The 25,416-nt window shown below is 43.4% G+C and overlaps 1 protein-coding gene across 4 annotated transcripts in view; it reads right to left on the reverse strand.

Annotated features, from left to right (window-relative positions):
* The window catches only part of RELA (RELA proto-oncogene, NF-kB subunit), a 186,164-nt gene that overhangs the window by 151,666 nt on the left and 9,082 nt on the right, over nt 1-25,416 (reverse strand). For all 4 annotated transcript variants that reach the window (XM_078660705.1, XM_078660706.1, XM_078660708.1 and 1 more), the window contains exon 2: nt 1,130-1,494. In XM_078660705.1, coding sequence (XP_078516831.1) covers nt 1,130-1,136 — 7 coding nt within the window. In that variant the 5' untranslated portion in view covers nt 1,137-1,494. The remainder of the gene's footprint in view (nt 1-1,129; nt 1,495-25,416) is intronic.

A 25,416-nucleotide genomic window follows, 5' to 3' on the forward strand; every position in this document is an offset into this window, starting at 1 on the left:
CTTCTTATCAATGGAAAGATCTATCAGCTATTAACCAATATTGTCAGTGTTGCCATAAAGACACCTTCAGATGAGATTACAATGGCAACCATCCCTTGGAAGATAATCAATTGATGCTATGCCCATACATAGGGCAAGGTTCCTTAAACACATGTCAAATGTTTGATTAGCATGAAATGCCCCGATCAGCAATTAAATAAAGCTAAAAGAATAACTGCCTTCTGGCACAAAAAAAAATAATAGGAACTGAAAGTTAACAGCATGGGTTATCATTCCTCTACTTCAAACGTTTTGAAATGCAATACTATCAGCTACTATGTTTCAGAAAGTTTCACATTTTCATATAAAATAAAGGCTTTCCATTTTGATTAAATGAATTCAATTTGGTTAAAGAAGAAGTTACTTTCTACAAAAAACTCTTCACCTAGAATTACCAGTTTTAATTTTTAGTAAACTAATGTTTAATCACCAAACATCAGTTTTTCATTGCCATCAAGTACTCACATCAATAATTGGCATACAGACACATTTTGTCTCTCGTACATAATCATCCTAAAGCACTCCATTTATTTTGTTTCACTGCAAATAATATTGCTTCACTCTACAGAAAAACCAAGAAATTTCTAGAGATGACAGATGACCCTACCTCTAATATTTTCTACTGGGAGACTGACCTTGTGGCGTCCCTACCAACCACATTCAGGCGCCATGACATAGAACAGATTCAGCATGAGGCAGTTCCCCTGCAACAACTATTGGGTAGCTGCTGAAATTCAAATTCACCACTCATGGCAGCTTTGTAAGGGCCTACTGGCCTGGCTTAACATTAAAACGAAAAGCAAGAACTATTGTCTTTGGCAATGCTGGGTTTTTCTGATATGTTCAACCAAACAAAGTGTTATTGGGAAATATGAGAAAGCAAAGGTTGTCTTTATCAACGTGCTTAGACAAGATGAACTTTTGTCAACCAACAGTAAACAGTTTGGACCCATCATACCCAAGATACGGAGAGAGTAATACAGACTTATGAACAGTAATAGGTAGTACACAGGTGAATGGTGCAGAAAAAATAGATATGAAGAAGAGGAAATTAAAAAGTCAAAATTATTTAGAACAAATATATGCTCACCGTCCATCTGTGCAACGGAAGGAGGAGGTCAGAATCCAAAAGCTGATGTCTGGATCTTTACAGCCTTTTGTCACTTCAAATACTTTTCTAGAGTGGACAGTCTGTTCCTGTGGCAGCATTCACTTTCCACTCTCTGTTGAAGTGCTAGGTTCACGTTGTTGGTACCAAATTGTTGGAAACAAAGAGGTGCCTGTTCTAATTTCTTCTTAAGTTCCCTTTTGCAGCTATTCAGCATCTAAATGGCACAAGAGAAATAAAGACTGATAGTTCCTCCCTTTAGAGTAACGTAGAGTGCCGCCAGATCTTGATTGCGTGATCTCCTGATATTGAGGGTTTTTCGATCATCGGTGAGTAGTCCTCTTGCCCTGTGGAAAGAACATGAAGTTCAGTCTCATGCTTCAACAGTCTGATTTTCCGTTTAGCCCACCTCAGAGAATATTTAGGATGTGAAACTCCCTCAGTTTACATCCTTCATTCCTCCCCCTCTTTGACTCCTGAGACACACACACACTCCCAGTCTTCTTCAAGCTCTTCCATAGTTAGCGTATTTTCTTGCAGCCCGTTTCCTTGTCTTGTGCACTACCGCATTGCGCCACTGGCTTTTACTATAGCTCTAAAGTAAGCTGGGCACCATAACACTGTTTTGCGTCATTTCCCTCTAGAGAAAGTAGGCTGTAATTACTCATGTATCCTCTGGAAACTAAGCACCTTTCATTTAGATTTAACAGTCGATTAAGATGTCTTCATGGGGACTCTGGACCCTCCTCCCCAATAAGCAACTGTAGGTGTGACCCTGTCTAAAGGATATGTTATTTTTAAACTTGAAACCCTTCTTTTCTATAGAGGTTCAGAACTGTGCCCTTTCAGCTATCCACATGAGATATTGTTAATGCACTGCTCTTGATTGCCCACCAAACCTCTGCAGCCCACAGGCTGGGCTCTTCCTGTTCACATTGTTATAATTTACAAGGTCAGAACATTGTTTATATTTTGTCTTTTCAAACTTAGGATTTTGTCATCATCCTTTCCATATCCTACAAACTCCCTCAAAATGTTGGTACACCAGATGTTATGTGGATGTCTTATTTTTTTCCAGTTGTCTACTCCATCGTTCTTCATGCACTCGGTGTTATACAAATGCATAATTTATTATGTCCAAGCCCACTGTCTTGGACCAGTCTTTAGGTCCTCAACGTTCCAACAGAAAGATCATTGTCCTTTCTTGTCCACCATCCTCTCGCTCTGTAGGTCCCTGGGTTTTTCCAACTATATGAGAGAATATGTATTAGTCTTTCCCAAGGCCTCCTACCACAAATACTGTTGCTCACCCTTGTATATGAGTGAGGAGTTACTCTATGGTCTTCCACTGCCTCTCTTAGCCCTGCTCCATAGAACCAAAATGTATTCCCAGTCGCTCCTGCGCAGGATTTGCTCGTTTTTATTTTCTTTTTAAGAGACACACTTCTCCTGTAGGTCTTTGTACATCAATGGCCACTTGTGACTCAGGGGGGTTGAACCCTGTCTAACTCCATGATCTCTAACAGACTATTGTGAGTGAGCTACTTCTTTACAGCTTCAACCATGTGGTACCCATCATACCCAGTGCACTCTTTACGGGAGATGGCTATATAGATTAATTGGCAAAGATGCATCTTACCTTCTGTTATTATCCTTAAGATTACAAAGACAAACAAGGTATTCAAGAGCAAAATGAAGAGATGTACACTAAATAGACTGAGAAAGCTCCATGGACATCCAAAGTGCAGCAACTCTTCTGGGAAAGGTAGGGGGGGGTTGGCGATTCTGCCTTGATGATCTTACTCCTTAAGGTGATTCGATTACCTTCCTGTAATATAAGGAGTTTCAGAGAGTTGCCCATTTAACAGCTGGTAAAAACAGGGATCCCTGAATTATTAAGTAACTATTGAAGAAGCATGACTCTGTTCAAGATAGGATGCCAAGAAAAAATAGAGGTCAGTGTTGAAAGTATCACCGCATCAGTGTAAGTCTGCTAGATACCTGGCAACAATCTATAAAGTGTAACCTCAGCTGTCCCAAGGCTGCTTTCATTTCCATTGTGGAGTCAGACAAAGGTCAGTGCACCACCAAAAGGACGTGTTGATGCTCTGACACTTAACGTGCTTTACCTCAGAGCTACATGCGGCCTCAACTAAATACTACTGATATCAGAACCCATGATTAAAAGCAAAAGGGAATTTGTGTAGCACACCTAAGGGGGAGGGAGGACAACAAGGAGGAAAAGCCTCCCCAAGTAAGCAAGCACTGAGAGGGTAAATGCACACAAGAGGAAATGAAGCTTGGTTGATAAACTTCTCTACTAGGTCCTTTCTGAGACAGACAGGGAGTTGGTACTGCCCTACACATATAATCCCATCCATTGTCTCTCTGTACATCCAGAATGTTCTTTTCATTTGCATTGTTCATATGTATGGCATTACATTACAACCAATAAAACAATAGTGGCATTCTTCTGACATACTAAGACAGCTGAGAATAGTGGACACCAAGCACATTGAAAACTAAGCAGATGAGGACAATTCCAGGTGCAGATAAAACTATACAATATCTATTAGGAGAATCTATCTTACGTAATGGACAGAAGAGAGCATATACCCTGAATGTTCATTAATACACACACAGCATTCATACACACACTGATTTATATTTAATATGACATTTAACGTGTCATAAGTGTCAGACATCAGATCCTATTTCTAGTTCACTCGGAAAATTCTGTAATAGACTCCAGATGTGCCTCACACCTGAAGTGATCAGAACGAGAGTAGCATAAATCTCAGCAATGTCATTACATGACTGTAATATCTTATATCCAAAAGGATATGGTCAACGGTAGCCCACACATTGAAGACTCCCCCTTTAGCCAATAAGAAGAACAGAGCTGCAAATTAACCAACTCTACGTCTATGTGGGAGGCTAACACAATTTTCGGCTCTAATATTATGGCCACTGTATCAAATACCAACAGTTAGCGGTTGCTGACCTCAGACAAACTCCATCACCACCCCCTTTTTGAAATTATTTTGGCCACCATGAGTGTGGAAGGGTATGCTCAGACATGAGTCCCTTGCTCACTGCACCATCAGGATTCAAGCAAGCCGGGCCGAAGACGGCTGTAATGCCAGAAACCGGTCCCCGGAAGCTTGTTTCCTTTCCAGTGAAGAATTGGCTTGGTAGTTTGGTCTGCCCTGTTCCCATGATGCACTGGGCCAGGGACAGACTAATTTGCATATAGCCAGGTTCTGAACTGGGATGGTGCAGTGAGCTAAAAAACGGTGATGGATCAAGCCCTGATCTGTTGACTGGGTAGGAGTGTTCTGATTAACTCAGATACTCTGTCCATCACCACCCCCTTTTTGAAATTATTTTGGCCACCATGAGTGTGGAAGGGTATGCTCAGACATGAGTCCCTTGCTCAGTGCACCATCAGGATTCAAGCAAGCCGGGCCGAAGACGGCTGTAATGCCAGAAACCGGTCCCCGGAAGCTTGTTTCCTTTCCAGTGAAGAATTGGCTTGGTAGTTTGGTCTGCCCTGTTCCCATGATGCACTGGGCCAGGGACAGACTAATTTGCATATAGCCAGGTTCTGAACTGGGATGGTGCAGTGAGCTAAAAAACGGTGATGGATCAAGCCCTGATCTGTTGACTGGGTAGGAGTGTTCTGATTAACTCAGATACTCTGTCCATCACCACCCCCTTTTTGAAATTACTCAGACAAACTCAAGCAATAGGTTTAAACCCATTGTTGTAGAGGACGGCTTGGAGCCGTCCTCAGCCACAGTGCGTGTTTGTTGAGGACAGCTCGAGGGCATCCTGGCACCCACCCATATTGGGAGCACTGTTAATCCCCCAAGGGCGCCCCGCATATGCCTCCATGGCAGCAGAAGAGCTTTGAAACCTACCAGATGCCAGGGAATTATTTTGTTTATTATATTATGAGGAGCAATACCATGGGCAAATTATTCCGCAAACTCCCACCCCCCCCCCCCCCTCCCCCTGGGACTGTGTCAGTGTCTTTTGATTGACATTTTGTTCTCATTTTTGTGTTTTTTTATTTTTATTGCAGTCAATCGTTTCATGTGTGGTGAACCCTGTTTGTAGGTGCAGCTATGGCATACCGGTCATTTGTAGAGTTGTGGTTGATAAGCAACTCATTTTGTAATATTTTCATCTAAGGTGTATCCTTGGCCTCTTAGTATAATTTTTTTTGACTGCTCTACTAATATTTGAATCCTACACTTTTTGTGTGATTAACTTTCAAAGTAACGTATTGATTTGTGCACGTTCTTTCTGCCTCTGGTACATGCAATTTGTTTTTTTTTTTCCACTTTCCGGAAGGACTGCTTTAGTGCTTACCATATTCATGCAGAGTAGGTACAGTTGATCCTCAGTCTTGCCGTCTCTGGCAAGTGAGTGGTATCCTTTTTGAGTATATAGGTCTTTGTGTGCTTTGTATTGATTGACGTTTCCTTCCACATTACTATATGCCGGTAGATTTATTTTCTGGTTGATAAAGTCACAGTTTATTACTTATTTTACACAGTGTTGGTTATTGGTGACTTATTTGATATGTTACCTTTATTAGCGAGGATTATGGCTAACCACAGGCTGTTGGTTTGGTTTTCGAATCTTCCTTGGACTATGGTTCTGAGACTGACTCCGTATCTGAGGCAGAGGTCGAAGTCCAAGATTCTGGCAGTGCCTTTTCTGTCCGAGCGGAATCACCCAATGATGAAGCCATCAGTATGGAGGAAGTGCCTCTTTTAGAGTACGACACTGATATGCTAATAGCGCAGCAAGAGGAATCTGGATTGCAGCCTGGGGCTGAAAGGATTTCCGTTGCAAGTGCTGACCTCTGGGTTGCCCCAAACATGGTAAAGCCTGTGTTGCCTGCCTTTAGTGGGGTCGCAAGGTGTAGCGTTAATACTGAAAACTTTTTGCCTATAGATTTCTTTCAGTTGTTTATGGACGATGTATTATTGGATGAGATTGTTTACCAGACTAATCTGTATGATGAACAGTATTTGAGGGACCACAGTGACAGACTTATGTAAGACTCTAAGCTCCCACAAATCTGGTGGAGTTGCAGATGTTTTGGGGTTTAACTTTTTTTAATGGATGGATAAGGAAGCTGTCACTGCCTTCATTTTGGCCTACTAGTCCCTTGATGGCAACTGTTATATTTCCTGCAACCAGGAGTCATGATCGGTATTTGCTACTACTTCGGATGCTGCATTTTGTTGAAAATGGAGCAGCACTGCCCAGGGATCACCGATTGTGACCGTCTCTTCAAGATTCGGCCTGTCCGCGATAATTTTGTACATTGTTTTTCCCGAGATATATGTTTCAGGGAAATAAATAGTGGATGAGTCTTTGGTCCTGTTCGAGGGAAGTTTGGTTTTTAGGCAGTACATTCCTAGTAAGAAGGTGTGTTATGGAATTAAGATGTATATGCTGTCTGAGAGTAGTATTGGATAGGTCTATAATTTTCGGGTGTATACTGGTAAGGATTCTTCTATTGACCCCCTTGTTTTTCCATCTTTTTTTGGAGTCAGTGAGAAAATTGCGTGTGAACTTCGTAGAGGGATTTTTATAAGTAGATAACTTCTACACTGGTGTTCTGTTGCTCGAAGTGGACATTGTTGCATGTGGCACAATCCGATCTAATGGTAAAGATAACTCCAAATAGCTTGTATGTGTAAAAAAAAAAATTATGCAGTATGTAGTGCATTGCATAGTGATGAACTTCTAGTGGTGACATTTTCAGACAGGAGAGATGTCCACATGCTGACAACCATTCATGACGAAAGCACTTCACCAGTGACTGTTAGAGGTCAGATTGCTGAACGGCACAAACCTGTGTGCATTTTTGACTACAATAAGCACATAGGTGGTGTAGATAGAGTACATCAAAGGTTGGAGCCTTACAGTGCTGGTCGTAAGTCATACATATGGTACAAGAAGTTGGCTGTTCATTTGTTTCATTTGGCAACATTCATTGCTTTTGTTGTATTCAAGGATTGTTCCAGATTCACAGATGACTTGTGTTTAGTGTGCGCAATCTGTAATAAGCAGCCTTGTAGTTAAGCAGGGAAGTGCTCAAAGAGTTGGAGTGGTGGAGGATGTGGATAGATTGAAAGATAGACACTTTCCTGCTTACATTCCTCCTACTCTCCCCTGACTCCCAAAAAAACACTTTCCCGGTAAGAGATAAAGAGTCTGTGTTTGAAGAAGAGGTGTGCGAAATGAGAGCTGTATGTACTACACAGAGTGTCCCAATCCTGGGCTATGTGTGCCAGCCTGGGCCATGTGTGCCCGCATGTTTTAAATCATACGACATGCAACTCTAGTATAGTAACCATGAGAGTAAAAGTGAACTGACTGGACTATATTGTTTTATATTTTTTGTTTAGTTTCATGGTTGGCAGTTGTTTGATGCAGTTAGTTAGACCTATTGTGTTTGTAGTCATAGTTGTTTTTTTTTACCTCCTTCAAATTGTTTTCTGTTTTCTTCTGTGTTAAAAAGAAATGTGATGGCTGTGTGCTTGGATCGGCGCTTGGCTGGCGGTGTGCGTGGACCGGCGCTTGGCTGGCGGTGTGCGTGGACCGGCACTTGGCTGGCGGTGTGCGTGGGCCGGCGCTTGGCTGGCGGTGTGCGTGGGCCGGCGCTTGGCTGGCAGGGTGCACGGACCGGTGCTTAGCTGGCAGGGTGCGCCAACCAGCCTCTTGGCTGGCAGGGTGCGCAAACAGCCTCTTGGCTGGCAGGGTGTGCAAACCGCCTCTTGACTGGCAGGGTGCGCAAACGGCCTCTTGACTGGCAGGGTGCGCAAACCGCCTCTTGACTGGCAGGGTGCGCAAACCGCCTCTTGGCTGGCGCTGTGTGTGGACTGGCACTGCGCTTGGCTGGCAGTGTCCGTGGACTGGCGTCTTTTCTCTGCCTGTGTGTGTTGTGCCCGGCAGCAAGTCACGTCACACGTTCACGGGGAGGCATTGCTAGGGCGTGAGAGTAGCTTTCATATTGTAAGTACGGCATAGCCGATCTCTTAAGACAACGAGCAAGTTGAGGTATTGAAGGTACCCTTTTTTTTTTTAAACAAAACTTTATTGCTCATTCCCATGCTTTCTTTTCTTCCACAGTGTGTGACTACAAGCGCTCCTCCCCTGCCGTGAAACAGCTCATGGGGCTATAGTTTGAAAATATTAGAGTATGTATATATAACAAACACTGAATCATACGTCTTTCCAATTTTTCAGGACATAGCTATAAGTTCCTTGACCGCACTAGGATATAAGAGAGAGAGCTATTGACATGGTTTTATTTGCTATGAACTATTAACGCTAAAGACTGTACGTTTTATGTTCTCTGTGGTATGTTTTGTAATGTATTACACGTGATAATCAAGGGCAACAGGGCACTCACTTGAATTCTTCCAGGAGTTTGGTGATGTGGTCTAACTCACGTATTTCACTGAAATTAATTATATTTTTCTATTATGTTTTTCTATCCTTTCGGAATACTTAAACCCAAATGATTGTACTGACTGGGTATTAGATCAGTGCATGTTTTGATACATGCACCATTTATCTGCAAAATTGAGCAGGCAAACTACTAAGTTGCTATCTTTACATAGAGTGGTACAGGGATCATCTCTTGGTCCTGAAGAGAAGCCAGGGGGATGGCTATGAAACATGTAGACTAGGGAAATAATAGCCCATCATAGCTTACAAAACCTCTACTCCCCACTTTTATTAATACCAGCTTGATGGTGTATTACATTTTAGTTTCCACAAAAGCCAGGTATTTTTTAATCTCACTAAATTCACACAGACCCTTCCATTCTCACATCACACATAACATCACTTCACTAATAAGTGCTCCCACGTCTTCATTGGTCATAGCAAGCCCCGTCCCACAGCGGTGCGGGAAGAACCAGATGATGAAGCATGCCACCAAGGGACCTTTTGGTGGGTGAGGATTATTTTAAAAGAACATTGTGCTTGTCCTACACTACGCTAGGATAACAGACCTGTTTTCCCAAATACTGATAGAAGAAGGATAGGAACATTCCAGTTATCTAGGGTGGACTTGATTTGTTTTTGCATGATTTACGGAGGAGACTAAGTCTAAGACCTATAGTACCTCTTCACTCCTTTCTGTGTTCATATTTATGGTACACCAGTTTTGTATGCATTCCCATATTGGTCTGGGGCTAGCTGAGTCCATCATAATGGCAGAGAGAGTCAGCTGGGTAGAAAGGGACACCAAGAGGTGGGTGGGAGACTGTGTAGTGGTAAATTTTAATAACCCCTCGACAGTGGCTCATGGTTTTTCTGGCCTATCTTTGAGGAGGATATCTAATCCATCTGGTATATCCGCCCTCCCCCAAGGTTTCTTTTCTAAGCCCAAAAGGGTTTATTGTCCACCCCATTCCCAAGCAGCACAGGGGGAGGGCTTTTTTTATAGTAACCACTTGGATCATCTACAGTCGTCGTCGCGCCCCCCATTGGAGAACATCATATATGTTACCCCCCTGACCCCCCTCCCGAGTGGTCTGGAGTTGTGGGACTGTCTGCCTTCCCAGAGCTCTCTCCCCCGCTTCTTGCTTCACTTTTACTAACAGAGGATTCCACAAATTCTTTTATGGGTTGGAACCTGTTGTCTTGGAATGTCATAGGTCTTCCTGCTAAGTTCATTGACCCTGACTGGCAGCAGTTTGTTAACTTCAATCAGATAATTACCTCCATGAAACATGGGAGGTAAAGAACACATTTTGTATTAGAAGGCTATAAGAATTATTTTCTTCCTGCTGTTCCTTCGGGGGCAGGGAGGGTCAGTGGGGGTTTTATTACTTTTACAGCAGTTTAACTGAGTGGATATGTCTATGACATGAAAAGGGAAGCTCGGATGCTGCAAGGGTTTTTGATCTCAGTACCGGGTAGTCCCCAATAGCTCTCTTTAATTTCTATAATGCCAGGGTGGGGCAGGATGGGGTCTCCAGTATTTCACTTATTAACTCTGCCCGGAAAGCCCAGTGGCCGACTAGCATGGAGAAGGAACTATTAGTTCCTGTAAGGGATTTCAAATGTCTTCTATGTGATTGTCCCTTGGTATCAGATGTCTTAAAACCAAAATGCATGTACCTAAAGGTCCTTCATTTTATCCATTCCAAGGAAGGTATTGAACTTGGTGCCATTTTAGCTTCCCAGAATCCGTTTTTTGCCCTGGATAAACTAGTAAATGCACTTAACACTGCATCTATCCAACCTTTAAGGGGAGGTTCTGCACATCGATTATTGATTTAGTATCTGCTCATCTCTAAATTAGAGATCATAGTAAGCCGTTTAGTGATCATAATCCCCTGTCATTGGCCCTTGAGGTTTTTACTATCCCACTTAGGCAACAGGAGGGGCTTGAAAGGGGTATTACTTTGGTGGACCAGGGTAGAAGACTTAAATAGGTGCAGGTGGACCCCACCGTCCTCAAGGCTTCCCTCCTTGCCAAGTGTGCCCAGGAATTGACATTTGCCAGGACATAGACTCAGCTGGGCGGGATATCTTGCAAGCCTTTGGAGGGATCGCTCATGTAGTATGCAATCTACTGATAGCACTGACTCCTGGAAAGGGCTCTCTGGACCCAAAGTGGTTTGATAAGGACTGTGCAAGGTGCCTTTGGTATTTCAGGGCGCCACACAAACACTCACCCACGGACAGGAACCTTGTTGCCAGTAGTAGGCTGGCTTACAAGCAGGCTCTTGCTAACCGTGGATGTACCCTAAGGGAGATGGCCTCGGAGGATCTTGGTCAGGCTAGTGAGAGTGGGGATAGTTTGCTTTTTTGGAAGGTGGTAAACAGCTCCTACCATGTGGAGATGTCAGGTTCGACAATATGTCATCATATATCCAAACAACAATGGGTCGACCATTTTAAAGATGTCTATAATCAGAGTGAAGATGGGCAGGGTGTGGATAGCACAGTAGTGGTGCCAGGGTGCTCCCACATGGTCTTTACCCTAGAGGAGGTCACCCAGGACATTTAGGCATTATCGAGCAATAAGCCCCGGGTCATGATGGAATCCCCCGAACCTATTTTGGTCCAACATGGAGATCTGGGGGACCCTTTTGACTCTGGTTCTAAACTCGACCGCACGGGATGGGGCACCTCCCTCATGGTCTACAATGGAAGTTGTGCCTGTATTTAAGAAGGGGGGGAACAGGCAATCCCCAATATTACAGTCCATATCATTAATAGATTTAACAGTGAAGGTCAAGGGGATGGTCATCCTCAATAGCTACTGGAATGGGTTAATGAGAACAGCCTGAGTGGCGTACAATATGGCTTCAGGCCGGGTGGGTCTACTTCTGGCCAATGTCTGACTCTTCATCTCATAATAAACAAGCACACAGTTGCCTGGTCTGAATCCCTGCATTTAATTTTCATGGACCTCCCGTCCGCCTTTGATAAGGTCATTCGTTTTAAACTCTGGGCTTTGCACTTACAGATGGGGGTGGATTAGGACATTGTGGCCTTTTTAGCCAATTTACATGCTGATACCACCACCTCAGTGCGGTATTCACAGGGTGTAGCTCGCACACAGTCCTTTTCTACATCAAGAGGTGTACGACAGGGGTGTATTCTTGTGACGTTTTTATTCACCCTGTATGTAAAAAGGCTGGCGCTTGTCCTATCTGCTCAGGCTGATTGTCTGAAGCTTGGTACCAGACCCCTTCCAGTGCTGTTATATACCGATGACGCGGTCCTCATGTCTCGTACGGCCAGGGGTCGGACCTTCTTTTGGACAAGTTTGTCTTTTTCATAGGGAGTTTGGGCTTATCTGTTAATTTTTCAAATTTCCATGTTACGGTTGTTGGCTTACGTCATACCAGCTCTAAAACCTTTAAAGGGGCCAGTCATATCTTGGCAAAATCTCTGTCTTCCCATATTAAGGGGTGCTATTTGATTCAAACAATAACTGTAATTCCCTCGTGGAGGGAAAGAGATCAGAGCTCCTTAAACCCACCAGGGTAGTTTTTAGTTTTGCACGTCTACAGGGATCTTGGACTCCGAGTGCCTTACTAAACATTTAGCAGGCAAAATGTCTGTTCCGGTTAAGGTATGGAACAAGGTTTGGGGTGCTTGTAGAAACTGAAAAATTACAAGTAGCAGAAAAACAGTTTTTACGACGAATAGAGAAGTTCCTCAAAGCATCCCTGCATTCTCAGTGCATGTGTAGCTTGAGTTTAGTCTTATAACAGACATAGTAGCGCTTGGCCCACTACAGTGTTGGATTAAGATCTGGTCAAGGTAGGAGCCGAAGATCAATCAATTGATTATGTTGGATTGCATGGCCTTTGACAAGCGTATGGAATCCCCTGGCTACCGTATGTTAAGGCAGCCTTTATTTCGCTTGGGAGATCGGAGCTTTTTACTGCACCACATGCTTTGTCTTCTCAGGATATGAATGGTATCAAAAGATTGTTCCTTGAGGGGGCTCAGCTAGCACGAGAACAGATTGAGCTGCAGAAACACTTGGTGTGGAAGCATATGTTCCTAAAACTGTTCAGGGTATAGGGCCATACTTCCTTGAGCAGGCTCAGCTAGCAAGAGAACAGATTGAGCTGCAGAAACACTTGGTGTGTAAGCATATGTTCCTAAAACTGTTCAGGGTATAGGGCCATGCTTACTGCAGGTGCATTATCAGTGTCACAAGTTTTTACTGTCCAGGTTTAGGTTTAACATGTCACACCACTTATTGGCCTCTCCAAAGAGTTGGGTCCATAGTGAGAGCAGGGTGCCCTGCAGCTGCTTCCAATAGGTCGCTGCAGGACACCCTACACTTTGTAATGTTTTGTGATTATTTTAGCAGGCCCAGTAAGCACTTTTTAGTACCACTGTTTAAATCCCTAAACTTTTCACAAGTACGCCCAGCTCTAGTTCATCTGCAGATGTTTCCTAATGAATTTCTATTGTTTACTGTGCTGTGCTTTTTATAGGCAGAGAACCAGAATGGATTGATTTCCTTGTTCTGCCTTTTATGACTGTTTTTTCTTTGAGATGTATTTTATGTAGGAGAGTTTTGAGATAATGTTGCATTACATTTATTCTGGTCTTTTATGGTTGTTTTGGTCAACCAAATAAAGATTTTATGATGATGAAAATAATCAAGTTTTTGCTTGAAGTTCAGGAATATTCTGAGCTAGGCGAAAAATGATCAGTTCACTTAAGGGAAGTGAGGAATATGCTTGTTGTTTTGCTTTAAACTGGGCTGCATATAGTTTTGAAAAAGATACAATGTATGTAAATCTGCTATGTTACAAGACGAATTGAAAGAATTTTTGTAAACTTTTCCCCAAAAAATACATATCGCACCAATTTTCTTCCATTCAGCGTTGTAAAAGTTTACGGTTAATGAACTTACAGTCTTACCTATCCATAATTAGGCTCCATAAAATACAATTCTGTCAACAAAACCCAAAGCGCTCTCCACTTCTGTCAGCCCACACTGAAACCACCAACTGCCAGCCTCAGCAACAAGCCAGGCTAGTGATAACTAAAGTCATGTCGGGCATTCATTTAGCAAATCTGTAATATCTGCCAATAGTCTGTAGCCCTCTCTCCGCCTTTGCAGTTATTGCCAGACATCCCCATATCTACCACTAAGATCATCTAAAGAGCGACTGACATAGCAGATCAGAAATGACTCTCACCTGTAAGCTCACCAGCAGACCTGGTTGGCTCCAGGCCTCTGTTTGGAAGACACATTGTTCAGGAAGGCCTGTATGACCTTTGGAGACAACCTTCAGGTCAACTTTTCAAACATACGTAGTCCCATGGATATGTTCAGCTGTTTCTGCGTTTCTTGATTCTTCCAGCACCGTAGACTGCGAGGGAGAACCACTTACTGTACAGAGCAGCCGTCTTACTGGCCCTCACTCCCCTCCACCTTAAGCCACCTGAAGTAATCAGGGGCACAGTAGAATGACAGGACATCACTATATTAAAATGGATTAAGTAAAACAGGATAAGTCCACATATAGTTCCTTAGCCAGCAACTGACTCAAGTCTTTTGAAAGATCTCATTCATTCAGACTGCCAGTTTCGCTGACAATAGTAATAATGGTTAGATTTGCTCCAGCTTCTATCACTGGGCATCAAATATCAAAGGTTGCTAATAAGATAGAAAGGGACGAAGAAATGTATTCTGTCTTCATAAAAACTTAAAAAAAGGGAAGTCTGCGTTGCCAGCTGGTATTCTGAGGGAAATGTATAAGCCTGTAGCTAAAAAAAATTGTTCATTAAAGATGATGTTATTTAATTATGTTATTTAATGATATTCTACATAAAGATCAATTCCACCCCCCCCCCCACCACCACCACCAACCCGTCCCCGTGGAGTTAAACTACCACAGTAGTCCTTTTAAATCAAAATCCCAGAAGATGTGAATCATTGTGCCCAATCTCCCTGCTAAATACAGATAAGGTCAGTGTGGGAATATCGGAAATAAGATTGAAATGGATTAAGTAAAACTGGATCAGTCCACGTATAGAGCTCCTTAGCCAACAACTAACAAGTCTTTTGAAAGAGCTCATTCATTCAGACTGCCAGTTTCACTGAAAATAGTAATAATGGTTAGACTTAATGGTTAGACTTGCTCCAGTTTCTATGACTGGGCATCAAAAATCAAAGGATGCCAACACAAGATAGAATAAGAAAATTTTCAGTGTCTGCTAAAACAAAAACAAAAAGGGAAGGCTGCGGTGCCAGGTGGTTTTCTTGAGGAAATGCATGTTTGTAGGTAAAGAACTGTGTCCAGTATGGAGGGTGTTATTTGATAATATTCAACATTTAGGTCAAACCACCCCCTCCCCATCTTCACCTGAAGTTAAGTAGCACAAGCATGGTGGTGTCTGCATACTGTGTTTTTCCTGGCCCCGTCCAATACAGTTAAGTTGCTGTATACTTAACTTTACCCCCAGCCTGCACTGGGTTGTGTGTAGTGCAAGGATATACGTATGCCTGAGGGATGTTACAGTGCGGGATGAATAGCACTAGCAGTTGCGTATGCGCTAGAATGTGCGTGTATCTGCGGAAACATACCTCACATAAGAGAGAGGAACGCTGCATGAGTACGCTAGGATATATTTGTGCCCGGGGAGAGGTACAGTACACTGGAAACTGCAGGCATCGGAATATGTGTGTATGCAGGAGTATGTGTGTGCTGGCTGGGGGCAAAATACACAAAAGACACTGGGTTCCATTTTATTAGAGACAGGCCTTGTTTGTGGAGCAGGGAGAGGTGGAGGTTTCCCCCAGAATGATTTGTGGATTGCTGCTCTTCTGAGAGCCGATTGGGACACACACAAGAGGAAAGAAGAGCCAGGTTTTTCAGTGTACTTCAATAGGAGATCTTTGGTTCTAAAAGTTGGTACTGGTCAAAGGGGCTCCCAAGCTGCTCAAACTGAAGCTGTACATTAGTGTGGAGAAACTCTACATGAGTTATGCCTGTTATGATAAGGACTGGGGACTACGGGTCTCTCAGTATGCCATGCTGGGTGAGGGGACATCACCCAGGAGGATCAAGAACACTGGTCTGGAGCCTGTAGCACCTGCTTCTACCTGACCTAAGATTGCTGGGCCATGTGAGGTGAAGAAGATCACTTAGATGGAGCAAGGTCCAGTGGGTCTCCTGTTGCATGGATACGGAAGCAGAGTGTTAGATTCTGGGTTGTTGGGACATCCGCACCGATCAGGCTGCCTGTCTATGTGCCAAAGTCTGCAAACCCATTTTAAGCAGGTACAGTGGTGTACATTAAGGGCTACAACCCTTGGTTCTGCACTGCAGGGCCGCTGCTCGATACAGGATCAGAATCAAGAGTGGCCTATCACTTTCTTTGTGCCAGATGCGACCCCCTTATGTTTGGTGGGGTGAGGTGAGAGAGAGAAGGTTATCACCCTGCATGCGCTGCAGCTACCCTACCTGCACGTCTGAAGGAAGATGCCCTGCAGGAGAAAGTGCGTCAATGCCCTGCCACTACCCCATCTGCCCCCACATTCAGTGTAGAAGAAACCACAGGGCTGTGACCCATGGACAGCGAGAGCAACGATTTCAACTCTCACATCAACGATTTCAACTCTCACATCCGGGAGCACAGGAGACCTGCCCTGGTCCGCAGGAGAGACTAGCCGCATTGGAGGAGCACCCAGGACATTGGCTGCTGCGTTTCTAGCTTCCAGCCATCTAGATACTGCCGGGTGGCAGAGAGCAGTTAAGGCTGCAAAACAGCCTGCCGGGCTTAATGGGGAATTTGCTCTGAATTAATGCGTTCCAGCACAGAGACTCTGCAATCTCGCCAAAAGAGCCTCCACAGAACTTCTGAGACTTGAATTCATTAGCGAGGCATACCTTTGATGTCACCACATGTGAATGGGGAACAACCAACTGGGAAGGGAGACTGGAAAGCTGACCCAGCGAATACTAGTGGGCTTGCCTCAAGAAGACTGTGTATACTGTTTGCATTGTATTGTACTTTGTGAAAGAAATACTCCTTTTTACATGCAAGCAAGTATTTGACTGGAAAGTCCTTTATGGAGGCTGCTGGGTGTGTTTTGAGTTCCGAGTCTGCGCTCACATTACACCTACCTCCTTCCTGAGAAGCCTTGGACTGCTTAACCCAAATTACCACTGAAAGTCAAGTGCTGAAGGGATACTTGACCCAGTTGCTCAGAGAGCACAGTAAGTCGTGTCACAGAAATCAGGAGTAAAAGGCCTCGCAAAGAACTTATTTTCCAAATACACCGAACCGTCACATGATTGGCAAAGTTTTCTTGATCTCTCTTTCTGGTTAATAATGTGCTATTTACTTACATCTCACAATACAGACTCAAGCACACTCACAAAGGTGCCAAAATCTGGCTATCAGTAATCGTCACAAACAATCTGCACAAAGTGATTTGCTTAAAGTTCTAATTCTCAATAGTCAACATGGCACGCTTCAACTCCAAATAAATTCACCATAACAAAATATATAATCCATATATTTTTTTTTTTTTAAAGGTACACAGAGTAACAATCCTGAAAACAACTTATTATTTCTTGTTCTGACTGAACTATTAAAATAAAATTGCCCATGAGCATACACATACGTTAACCGGGTTTAGCAAATGTAAGGGTTTAAGTAAAGGGACAGAACATTTTCTCGTACTCATAATAATTTACAAAACAGGGTAAACTGAAAAGTGGATTGAGCAAACACTTAAACACACAACATAATGTAAGATAATGAGATGGTGGCCATACTTTGGGAAGATTACCAAAAAGTGAATAATATCTCATCTAAAACAAGTCAATAAAAGACCATACTTTGCTTTATTCATAAAGGAAAGATAAGGTTCCATGTTGCGAGCTGTCTTCACTAGAACTCATGATCTTACTGATGATTTTGAAAACTCCTCTTCCTCTCTTGAGACTCGGTAAAAATTAAGGAATGCAGTTTTAGCCCACATCTTACGTTTTGTAATCGATAATTTGATCATTAATTCTGGGTATCTTATGAACATTACCCAATGCCAAACACTCTAAAATAAAATTTCTATTAAAATAAGCATCAGATGCAAAGGACAGGGTTAAAAAGAAAATTCTAGAATATAAACCAAACTGAGTACATGATGGCATATATAAAAAGAACTGCAGGGAGAAACAGCAAGCACACATTTCAAAAATCCATTATTTTCTAGTTGGAAGTTAATAATTTCGGCATTCCCTATTATTCCTACCTCACAGCTGGCAATAGACATACATATAAACACACAAGATGATGGACGGAATGTTGCACATTGGCAAAACATTCACCCCCAGTCACAGATCTGGGTTTAATCCATCGTTATTTTGCCCACCATGCCCGGACGTGGGTCCTGTGCTCACTACGCCACTGGAGGCAAGATATCCTGGCTGATGACGGCTGATAGCCAGAAACCAGTCCTAGGATGCTTGATTCGGGTCCAGGGAAGACATGGCTTGGCAGTTCGGGCTGGACTGTTTCCATGAGGCACAGGGTCAAGACTGATTTGCATATGGTCATGTCTGAACTGGGGTGGCGTGGTGAGCAAAATAACAATGGATTAAACCTAGATCTTTGACTGGGGTGAATGCTTTGCCAATGTGCAACATACAGTCTATCAACTTGTGTGTTTTGCAATAGACATGCATTTGCCATTATAGATGACTAAACATATATTTTAAGGGTGTAGATCTCTCAATGTAGTGGAGGAATCAAAAGATGGTGACATTTCACAGAACAACCAAATGGAACTTCCAGGTTTAAGAAGGATTGTACCTTGTGTTAACCTTATTGCGGATTGCAAATGAGCTGAACTTTGTGGACTTCTGGCTGATGATCATTGTAAAGGTTTTAGAATCTGAACTTACCTATATATTTTATTTTTCCAGAATCGAAGTGTCACATTTCTAATACGCTTTAAAGAGCTCTTTGCTTGTCAGTTGTTCAATTTCTTAACCTTAGCTCTAACTGGAATAGTAATTCTATTAAATCTGTTTTTTTATCCCTCTATCTTTTATTTTCTGATTTGCTTATATAAAACTTCTGTGAACAAAAAAGAAACATAAGTACACAAATCAAGCTGGTATATAATTAAAACAAAAGAGTCCAATAATTTCATGAGGCAATTAGCAGTCTGAGCCATTAGCAAAGCATCACCTCTATATGATAATGTTGGGATAGAATGGGCGCCATAAGGCTGCATGTCTTGGCCATCAATCAAGTCTTTTAGGCTTATTTACATACAAGATGAAAAGAAGGGGAGTCAAAATGCAACACTGGTGCATATTCTTGTCCATGTTATTTGAATCAGTATAATTTCCTTCAACCACAAATCTGACCTTAGTGGTCAGACTCTCATAACATTGTCAAAGAAAATTAACAATAGAAGCTTCTACACCCATGGAAACCATCATAGACCGCAATTTAGATGTACATACACGGTTCAAAGGAGGAGCACAAATCCATAAAAGCCAGATGTATAGATCCCTTTTGAAATAGGTATATTCTTTGCTCAGAAGGTGCTAGTTAAGACTCTGTCCAACAGTTCTAAAACCTAATCTAAAACCAAACTGGGTGTCCTGAGATCATATTGTTTTAATTTGCTATGTCATAACCTTCCCTTAAGAACTCTTGCTGCAATGATGACAGTGGAGTCTTAACAGCAAAATCAAGCGATGACTGCTTAGATCAACTTTATCACATTTCTTTAAGACCAGTCTAATATCAATTGGGAACATGGCAGATGTAGTGTGGTGCTAGTTGCTTTATTTGGGATGTTGGTAAAAGACTGGGGCCCATAAATCAATGCTACTTTTAAAGGGCTCCAAAGGCACCCCGTCTGGGCCTACACTTGGGGCGGTTGCTAATTGCATCAGATACTTCCTGGATCAAGAACATTATTGGTAGTGTATGGTCCATAGCACTGATGGAGACCCAATGATGACACAGGGTTAGGAAGAGAGTGTAGGTTACTAAAATCAGAGACCCAGACATCTTCCTGGCACAGAGTTGCAGAATCACTAATCAAAGGAGAATTTATACTATTCCAAAATCTATGGCTATACATCAATTCTATTTCTCTTCCGAAACTACACGAAGCCTCTTTCACTTAAGGCAACCTTCCTATCTTACAAGGCTTTTTTGTTCGATGTATAAACTGTTCTGCAGGTCAGGACCTGTGCTTCCTCTATCGTGCATGCTTTGGCGCCCGCTGAGCCAAAGTCTACTTGCCACGCACAGAGAGCATGAAAGCATGAAGAGTGATTGGGGCAAAGACAACAATTACCCCTCTTAAGAAGAGGAATTTGCACTATTGTCTCGTGTCAGCATGGAACCCCATATGAAAGCAAAGACTATATCGCTGCCTAATCAGGTTTCTCTTTAATAGCATCTGTGAAGCTGAACATAAACATACACACCTTACTGCTGTTGATCCTGCCCCAACCTTCAATACAGATAAGCGCTAGGTACTCAAAAAAAGAACATGCAATTCATTTTCAAAGTTTAAGAGCTGAAAATGTATAAATTTAGTTTTTATATAGCGCTTAAGAGTAGTATATTTTTGGGTACTCCTAAGTTTAACAGAGACATTGTTCAGGATCACAGCATTAGTGAAGTCAGAAACAGGGATTAGAAAACAGGACTCCTAGTACTAACAGCAGCAATAAAGCCACTACAATACATTTGCTCCCTAAAGATTAGCTGTTAGGTAGGGTACCATGTTTCTTTGAAGGAAAGGATGATGAAACAGGTCTGTTTTCTTAGCATTTTTCCCTCTTCTAACATTGCTATTTTCCAAAAACTAATGTTTTGTTGCCTGTAAATGGTGCACTAAAAATGGCAAGACAGAGTTGTGTTAAGTTTATCTATCAGTGATCATGGGCGGGTATTTTTTTCTTTTTTGTAAATGAAATCTTTTATAATAAAAAATGTTTGATTTTTTAAGATATACATAGAAAACATGAAATAATGGTCTCGTGGGTGGGTTCTCTTCAGAAGGAAAGCTGCCAGGTGACACCACATCATTTGTGACATGTTCAACTAGTCTTTATTTATTTTATTTTTTTTAAACAAATTTTATTCGTCTAGTTTCACATACATTGCAGGGCCCTGCACTCCAGAGACGTCTGCACACATCAATATACATTGATAGTGACGTTGACTTTTTGTAGCTATTAAAGAACTACATTATAACAAATCCCCCCCAACTCCCCTCCCCCCAGATTGCGCCCATGCCACAAATACCTGTCCATCACATATCATCACACCCAGGAATCCTGGCCTCTTAAAATCCGTCCCGACACCCCCATCTAAGAAAAAGAACATGTGAATAAGTCGGGCAAGTGTGTCTCTGTATCTTGTGGCGGGTCCAGTTCCAGACCCCGGTAGTCTGCCCACCGCTTCCATATCTTATATTGTTTGCGCGGACACCCCCTGGCAAGGAAAACTGGTTGTTCTATCACCATACAAAAATCTAGCCCATTTTTCCATGCCACCACCGAAGGGGCCCTAGGTGCCTTCCGGGCCCTGGCGATATCTCTTTTCGCTAGTGTGAGGCCCAGTTGTAGAAGGTGGCGTTTGTAAATATTGCCCCCCACTCCCTCCATAACATGAAGCAGGGCCAAGAGCGGCGTGCGGGGAAGCTCCTAACCCAATACCTCCGAGAGGCAGGAGTATATCCCTCTCCAGAAGCCATTTAGTGAGAGGCAGCTCCAGACCGTGTGTATAGTGTACCGTGCTCCCGATGACAGCGGAGGCACTCGGGAGAGGCGATCATACCCGCCCTCCACAGGCGCTTTCTGGTGAAGTACACCCTGTGCAAATACTTAAATTGTACTAGCCGTGCATTGTTATTGCCACCCCTCACGGGGCCGCTAGAGCCTCAGCCGAGTCCTCCTCCTCCAATGCACCCACGTCTGCCTCCCAAGCAGTCCTAAGCCTCTGCAGGTTAGGGGAGCAGTGAATGACTAACGTCTTATATATTCAGGAGATCTTGCGATCAGGGAGGTCCCCCATGAAGACCTTCGCCTCTATGGGACTAAAGTCGGGTAGAAACTCCAGGCCCGCCAAACTAGGGGCGAGGGTGTGCCTAAATTGCAGGTAGCTGTAAAACTGGGAGCACGGCATCGCATACTACCCCTGTAGGTCCTGGAAGGATTCCAGTGTCAGGTCCCTCATAACATCTCCTAGAACCGAGATGCCTATTGCGTCCCACCCTCGGAATCCCTGGAGTGCTGCCAGTTGAGGTAAGCGCCCATTGTCCCAAAGAGGGGTCTCACGGGTCAAGGTGTTCCACCACCCATTCGGCGCAAAGCCTGCCTCCAGATAAAAAAAAAAAACACCCGCGTGACGGATGGCAATGACCTCCTAAGCAATGCAGAGTATAGTATCGTATGTAGGGAATGGCGTCCCATGAGCTGCCGCTCAACTGCATAAGCCGGGTCTCCCCTGCCCCCATACCACCACTCATTGAGGACTAATAAGTGAGAAGTTTGATAATACAAGAGGACATCTGATGATGCGAGGCCCCCACTGCATGTAGACAAGAAGCATGTGTGCAAGGCCACCCTCACCTTTCCCCCCTCCCACAGAAACTGGCCAAGCACTGCATTCACCTGCTTAAACCATCGGGGTAGGATTGGATATGGATGATTCTGTAATTGGTAAAGAAGCCGGGGAAGCACCACCATCTTGAAAATCACCGACCTGCCATATAGGGACAGGGGTATGCGAGACCACACCTTAAGATCTTCCCTCGTGCGGTCCCACACCGGGGCCAGATAGCGTTCCCACGACACTGCTGGCACGTCGGACAGGAAGACACCCAATTATTTCAGCCCCCCCCCCCCAATGCCAGTTGGACCGATTGTGCCCATGTTCCCATTCTCATTCGACCCCCCAGGGCCCACAGTGTAGACTTACGTGAGTTCATATACAGGCCCCAGGTTTACCCAAAGATCTGTGGTATACGCATCAGCCGCGGCCCGACTTGTCTAAAGCTGTGATATGAAAAAGAACAAAACGTTGTCCGCATATAGTGCTATTCTATCCGAGAGGCCCGGCGCCCACTTAAATCCCTGAATCTGGGCATCTATGCGCACCCAGGTCGCCAGCGGCTCCATAGCGAGCGCGAATAGATATTGGGAAAGGGGGCAGCCCTGCCGCGTTCACCGCTGAATAGAAAAGGGTCTGGAGAGTGCCCTCGCCTCCCGCACTGACGCCGTCAAGTCAGTATAGAGGAGCGTCAAATAAGCTAGGAATCTCGGGCCGAAGTTGAGTCTCCGCAATAAGGCGAAGAGATACACCCAACTCAGGGAGTCAAAGTCCCTATCCATGTCGGCCAACAAGAGTGTGCCGGTTCCCCCAGCTGCCCACCGGCCACCACCGCCACATGTCCGCGCCTGATATTATGACGGGTCGCCCTCTGGGGCATAAACCCAGCCTGATCGAGGTGGACCAGGGTGGAGATGTGTGGTAGAAGCCGGTTGGCCAACGCCTTGGCCAAGACCTTTGCCTCCACGTTCAGGAGGGAGATGGGACAATACGACGCGTGCTGCTCCGGAGGTCTGCCAGGTTTGAGCAACACCACCACCTTAGAGTGCGTCCAATCCGGAGGAAGCGACCTGCGTTCCCGCGCCTCCTGGCCAGCTGTACACATTTTTTTTTTTCAACTCGCCAACTAGTCTTTATTTTTAAGCTAGCAGCAAGTTGTGTTCTGGTACTTGTGGTTTGGATTCAGGCACTGCAAGTAGGAAATTGAAATACCCAACACAAATGTGCCATTGGCAAAAAGTACAGGATTCGTAGAACATACGCATCTTACAGAAGGAGCGTTAACTACTATGTACATTATTAGTGTCAGCTTCCTAATAATTTTTACAGGATTCTCTATTTGTACCACAAAACAGCAAGGGTCACAGACTATAGGTCTCGCGATAATACTGGTCTTAAGACAAGTAATGAGATCCCAGCACCAGGTAAACCACTTTAAAATGAAAATGATTTCACACTTCTTGTAGTAAAGCATCACCTCACATTTAGCACTTCCCACTCATGTTCTAAAACCCATCTTTATTTACCATGTGTTCATACTACATGGCTTCTGGTTGCACGTATTTCCATCAAGGAAAAATCCTGCAATCTGTAGAATTTAGATATTATGTGCAGGCCTTACTAGTCAACTACTTTGGGGTTAAAGATATTGGACTTTAAAAAGTGATGATTGGGATTCTTCTTGATCGAGAAAATGCTACTCAAGTGCACTCAAGGCGTAATTACTATTAATTTAACAGATTTATTGCCAACAGTGTGACTCATTTGTTTAATATGCAAAGCAAATACCGAATGGTGATAGGTGTGTTTGCTTTTCGAATTTAACTATTAGTGGGATGAGGTAAACTAACCTCTTAATAACGGGGGGAAAAACACAGAACTCTCAGCATATCCGCACATAACTGTATTTTTCAAAGTGCAGGTAGGCATCGACTGCAAACTGTTTCACAGTGAAGTAATTTTAGCCAGAATAAGTATCAAAATGATATCACTGGACTGTTAAAAATCACCAGAAGATATATGTTAAAGAGCAAATTTGTATATGGATCTTGGCTGCAGCCTCATACCTCCATATCAGTAGCCTCATACCTCCAACACCCAGCCCGACGATTGCCAGGATTCGTTTGACACAATATTTTGCCCACATGATTGCATATGTAGTGGCTCATCTCTACTGATAGAAGTGCATATATTTAAATAAAAAATAAAAAGTGTGTCTGCAAACATATTGCTGTAATAATTAGAGGGAACAATTTCCAATAGAACGAGGCGTAAGCCAAGGTTGCGTACTAGCCCCATTCTTGTTTAATCTGTATCTTAATAGTCTAGCTGACACCCTTGCAACTAAGTGCACTGATCTAGCCCAAATAGGACAACGCCCAATCCCTGCATTGTTATATGCCGATGACGCTGTACTAATGGCCCGTACCCCACTAACTTTACAGCGAGTACTAGATTAATTTGTCCGTTCATGCAAGGTCTGGGTTTAAAAATAAATATTAGTAAACCTTTCATTATGAAGCTCAGAAACAGGTCCTCACACTGTAGAGACATTTTATAGAGGGCTCAAAGATACTTTTTACACCTACATTTTCCAATTTAGGTATTTTATTCAGAAAAGATGAGAGCTGGTCTAATGCAATTAAATCAAGGAGGCTCCAATTTGTTAAAAGTACCACAGCTCTGCTGGACTTAGCCAGCAAATTAAGCATAAAGCATCCGAGGGAAATTTTGCACATCTATAATGCCAAATGTAGACCGACTACCGCATACGGGTCTGAGCTATGGGGTTATGCTAATGTCAAACTATTACAGCGTGTAGAAAATGCACTTTTAAGGAATCTTCTTGCCCTCCCAAAAAGAAGTTCTACCGATGTGTGTCACTCTGAATTGAGAGTTGCCTACCTGACCGATATGATTAAGGTTCAGCCAGTTTTGCTCTGGCATAAGTTCTGGTCCTCGGAACATACTATGCTTAATCACTCTTTAAGATCTATATCGGCATTGAAAAACCCCTGGCTCAGATATATGCGTGTCTTTCTAATCGACATAGGCCACTCCGAATTTTTGGACCATCCGGAGCTTAATAGCAATATCCACAGAAAAGCCCTCAAATTTAAATGTTTCATCCTACTAGAGGA

This window comes from Lissotriton helveticus, chromosome 9, assembly GCF_964261635.1.
Source record: "Lissotriton helveticus chromosome 9, aLisHel1.1, whole genome shotgun sequence".
In the NCBI taxonomy this organism is placed as follows: Eukaryota; Metazoa; Chordata; class Amphibia; order Caudata; family Salamandridae; genus Lissotriton; species Lissotriton helveticus.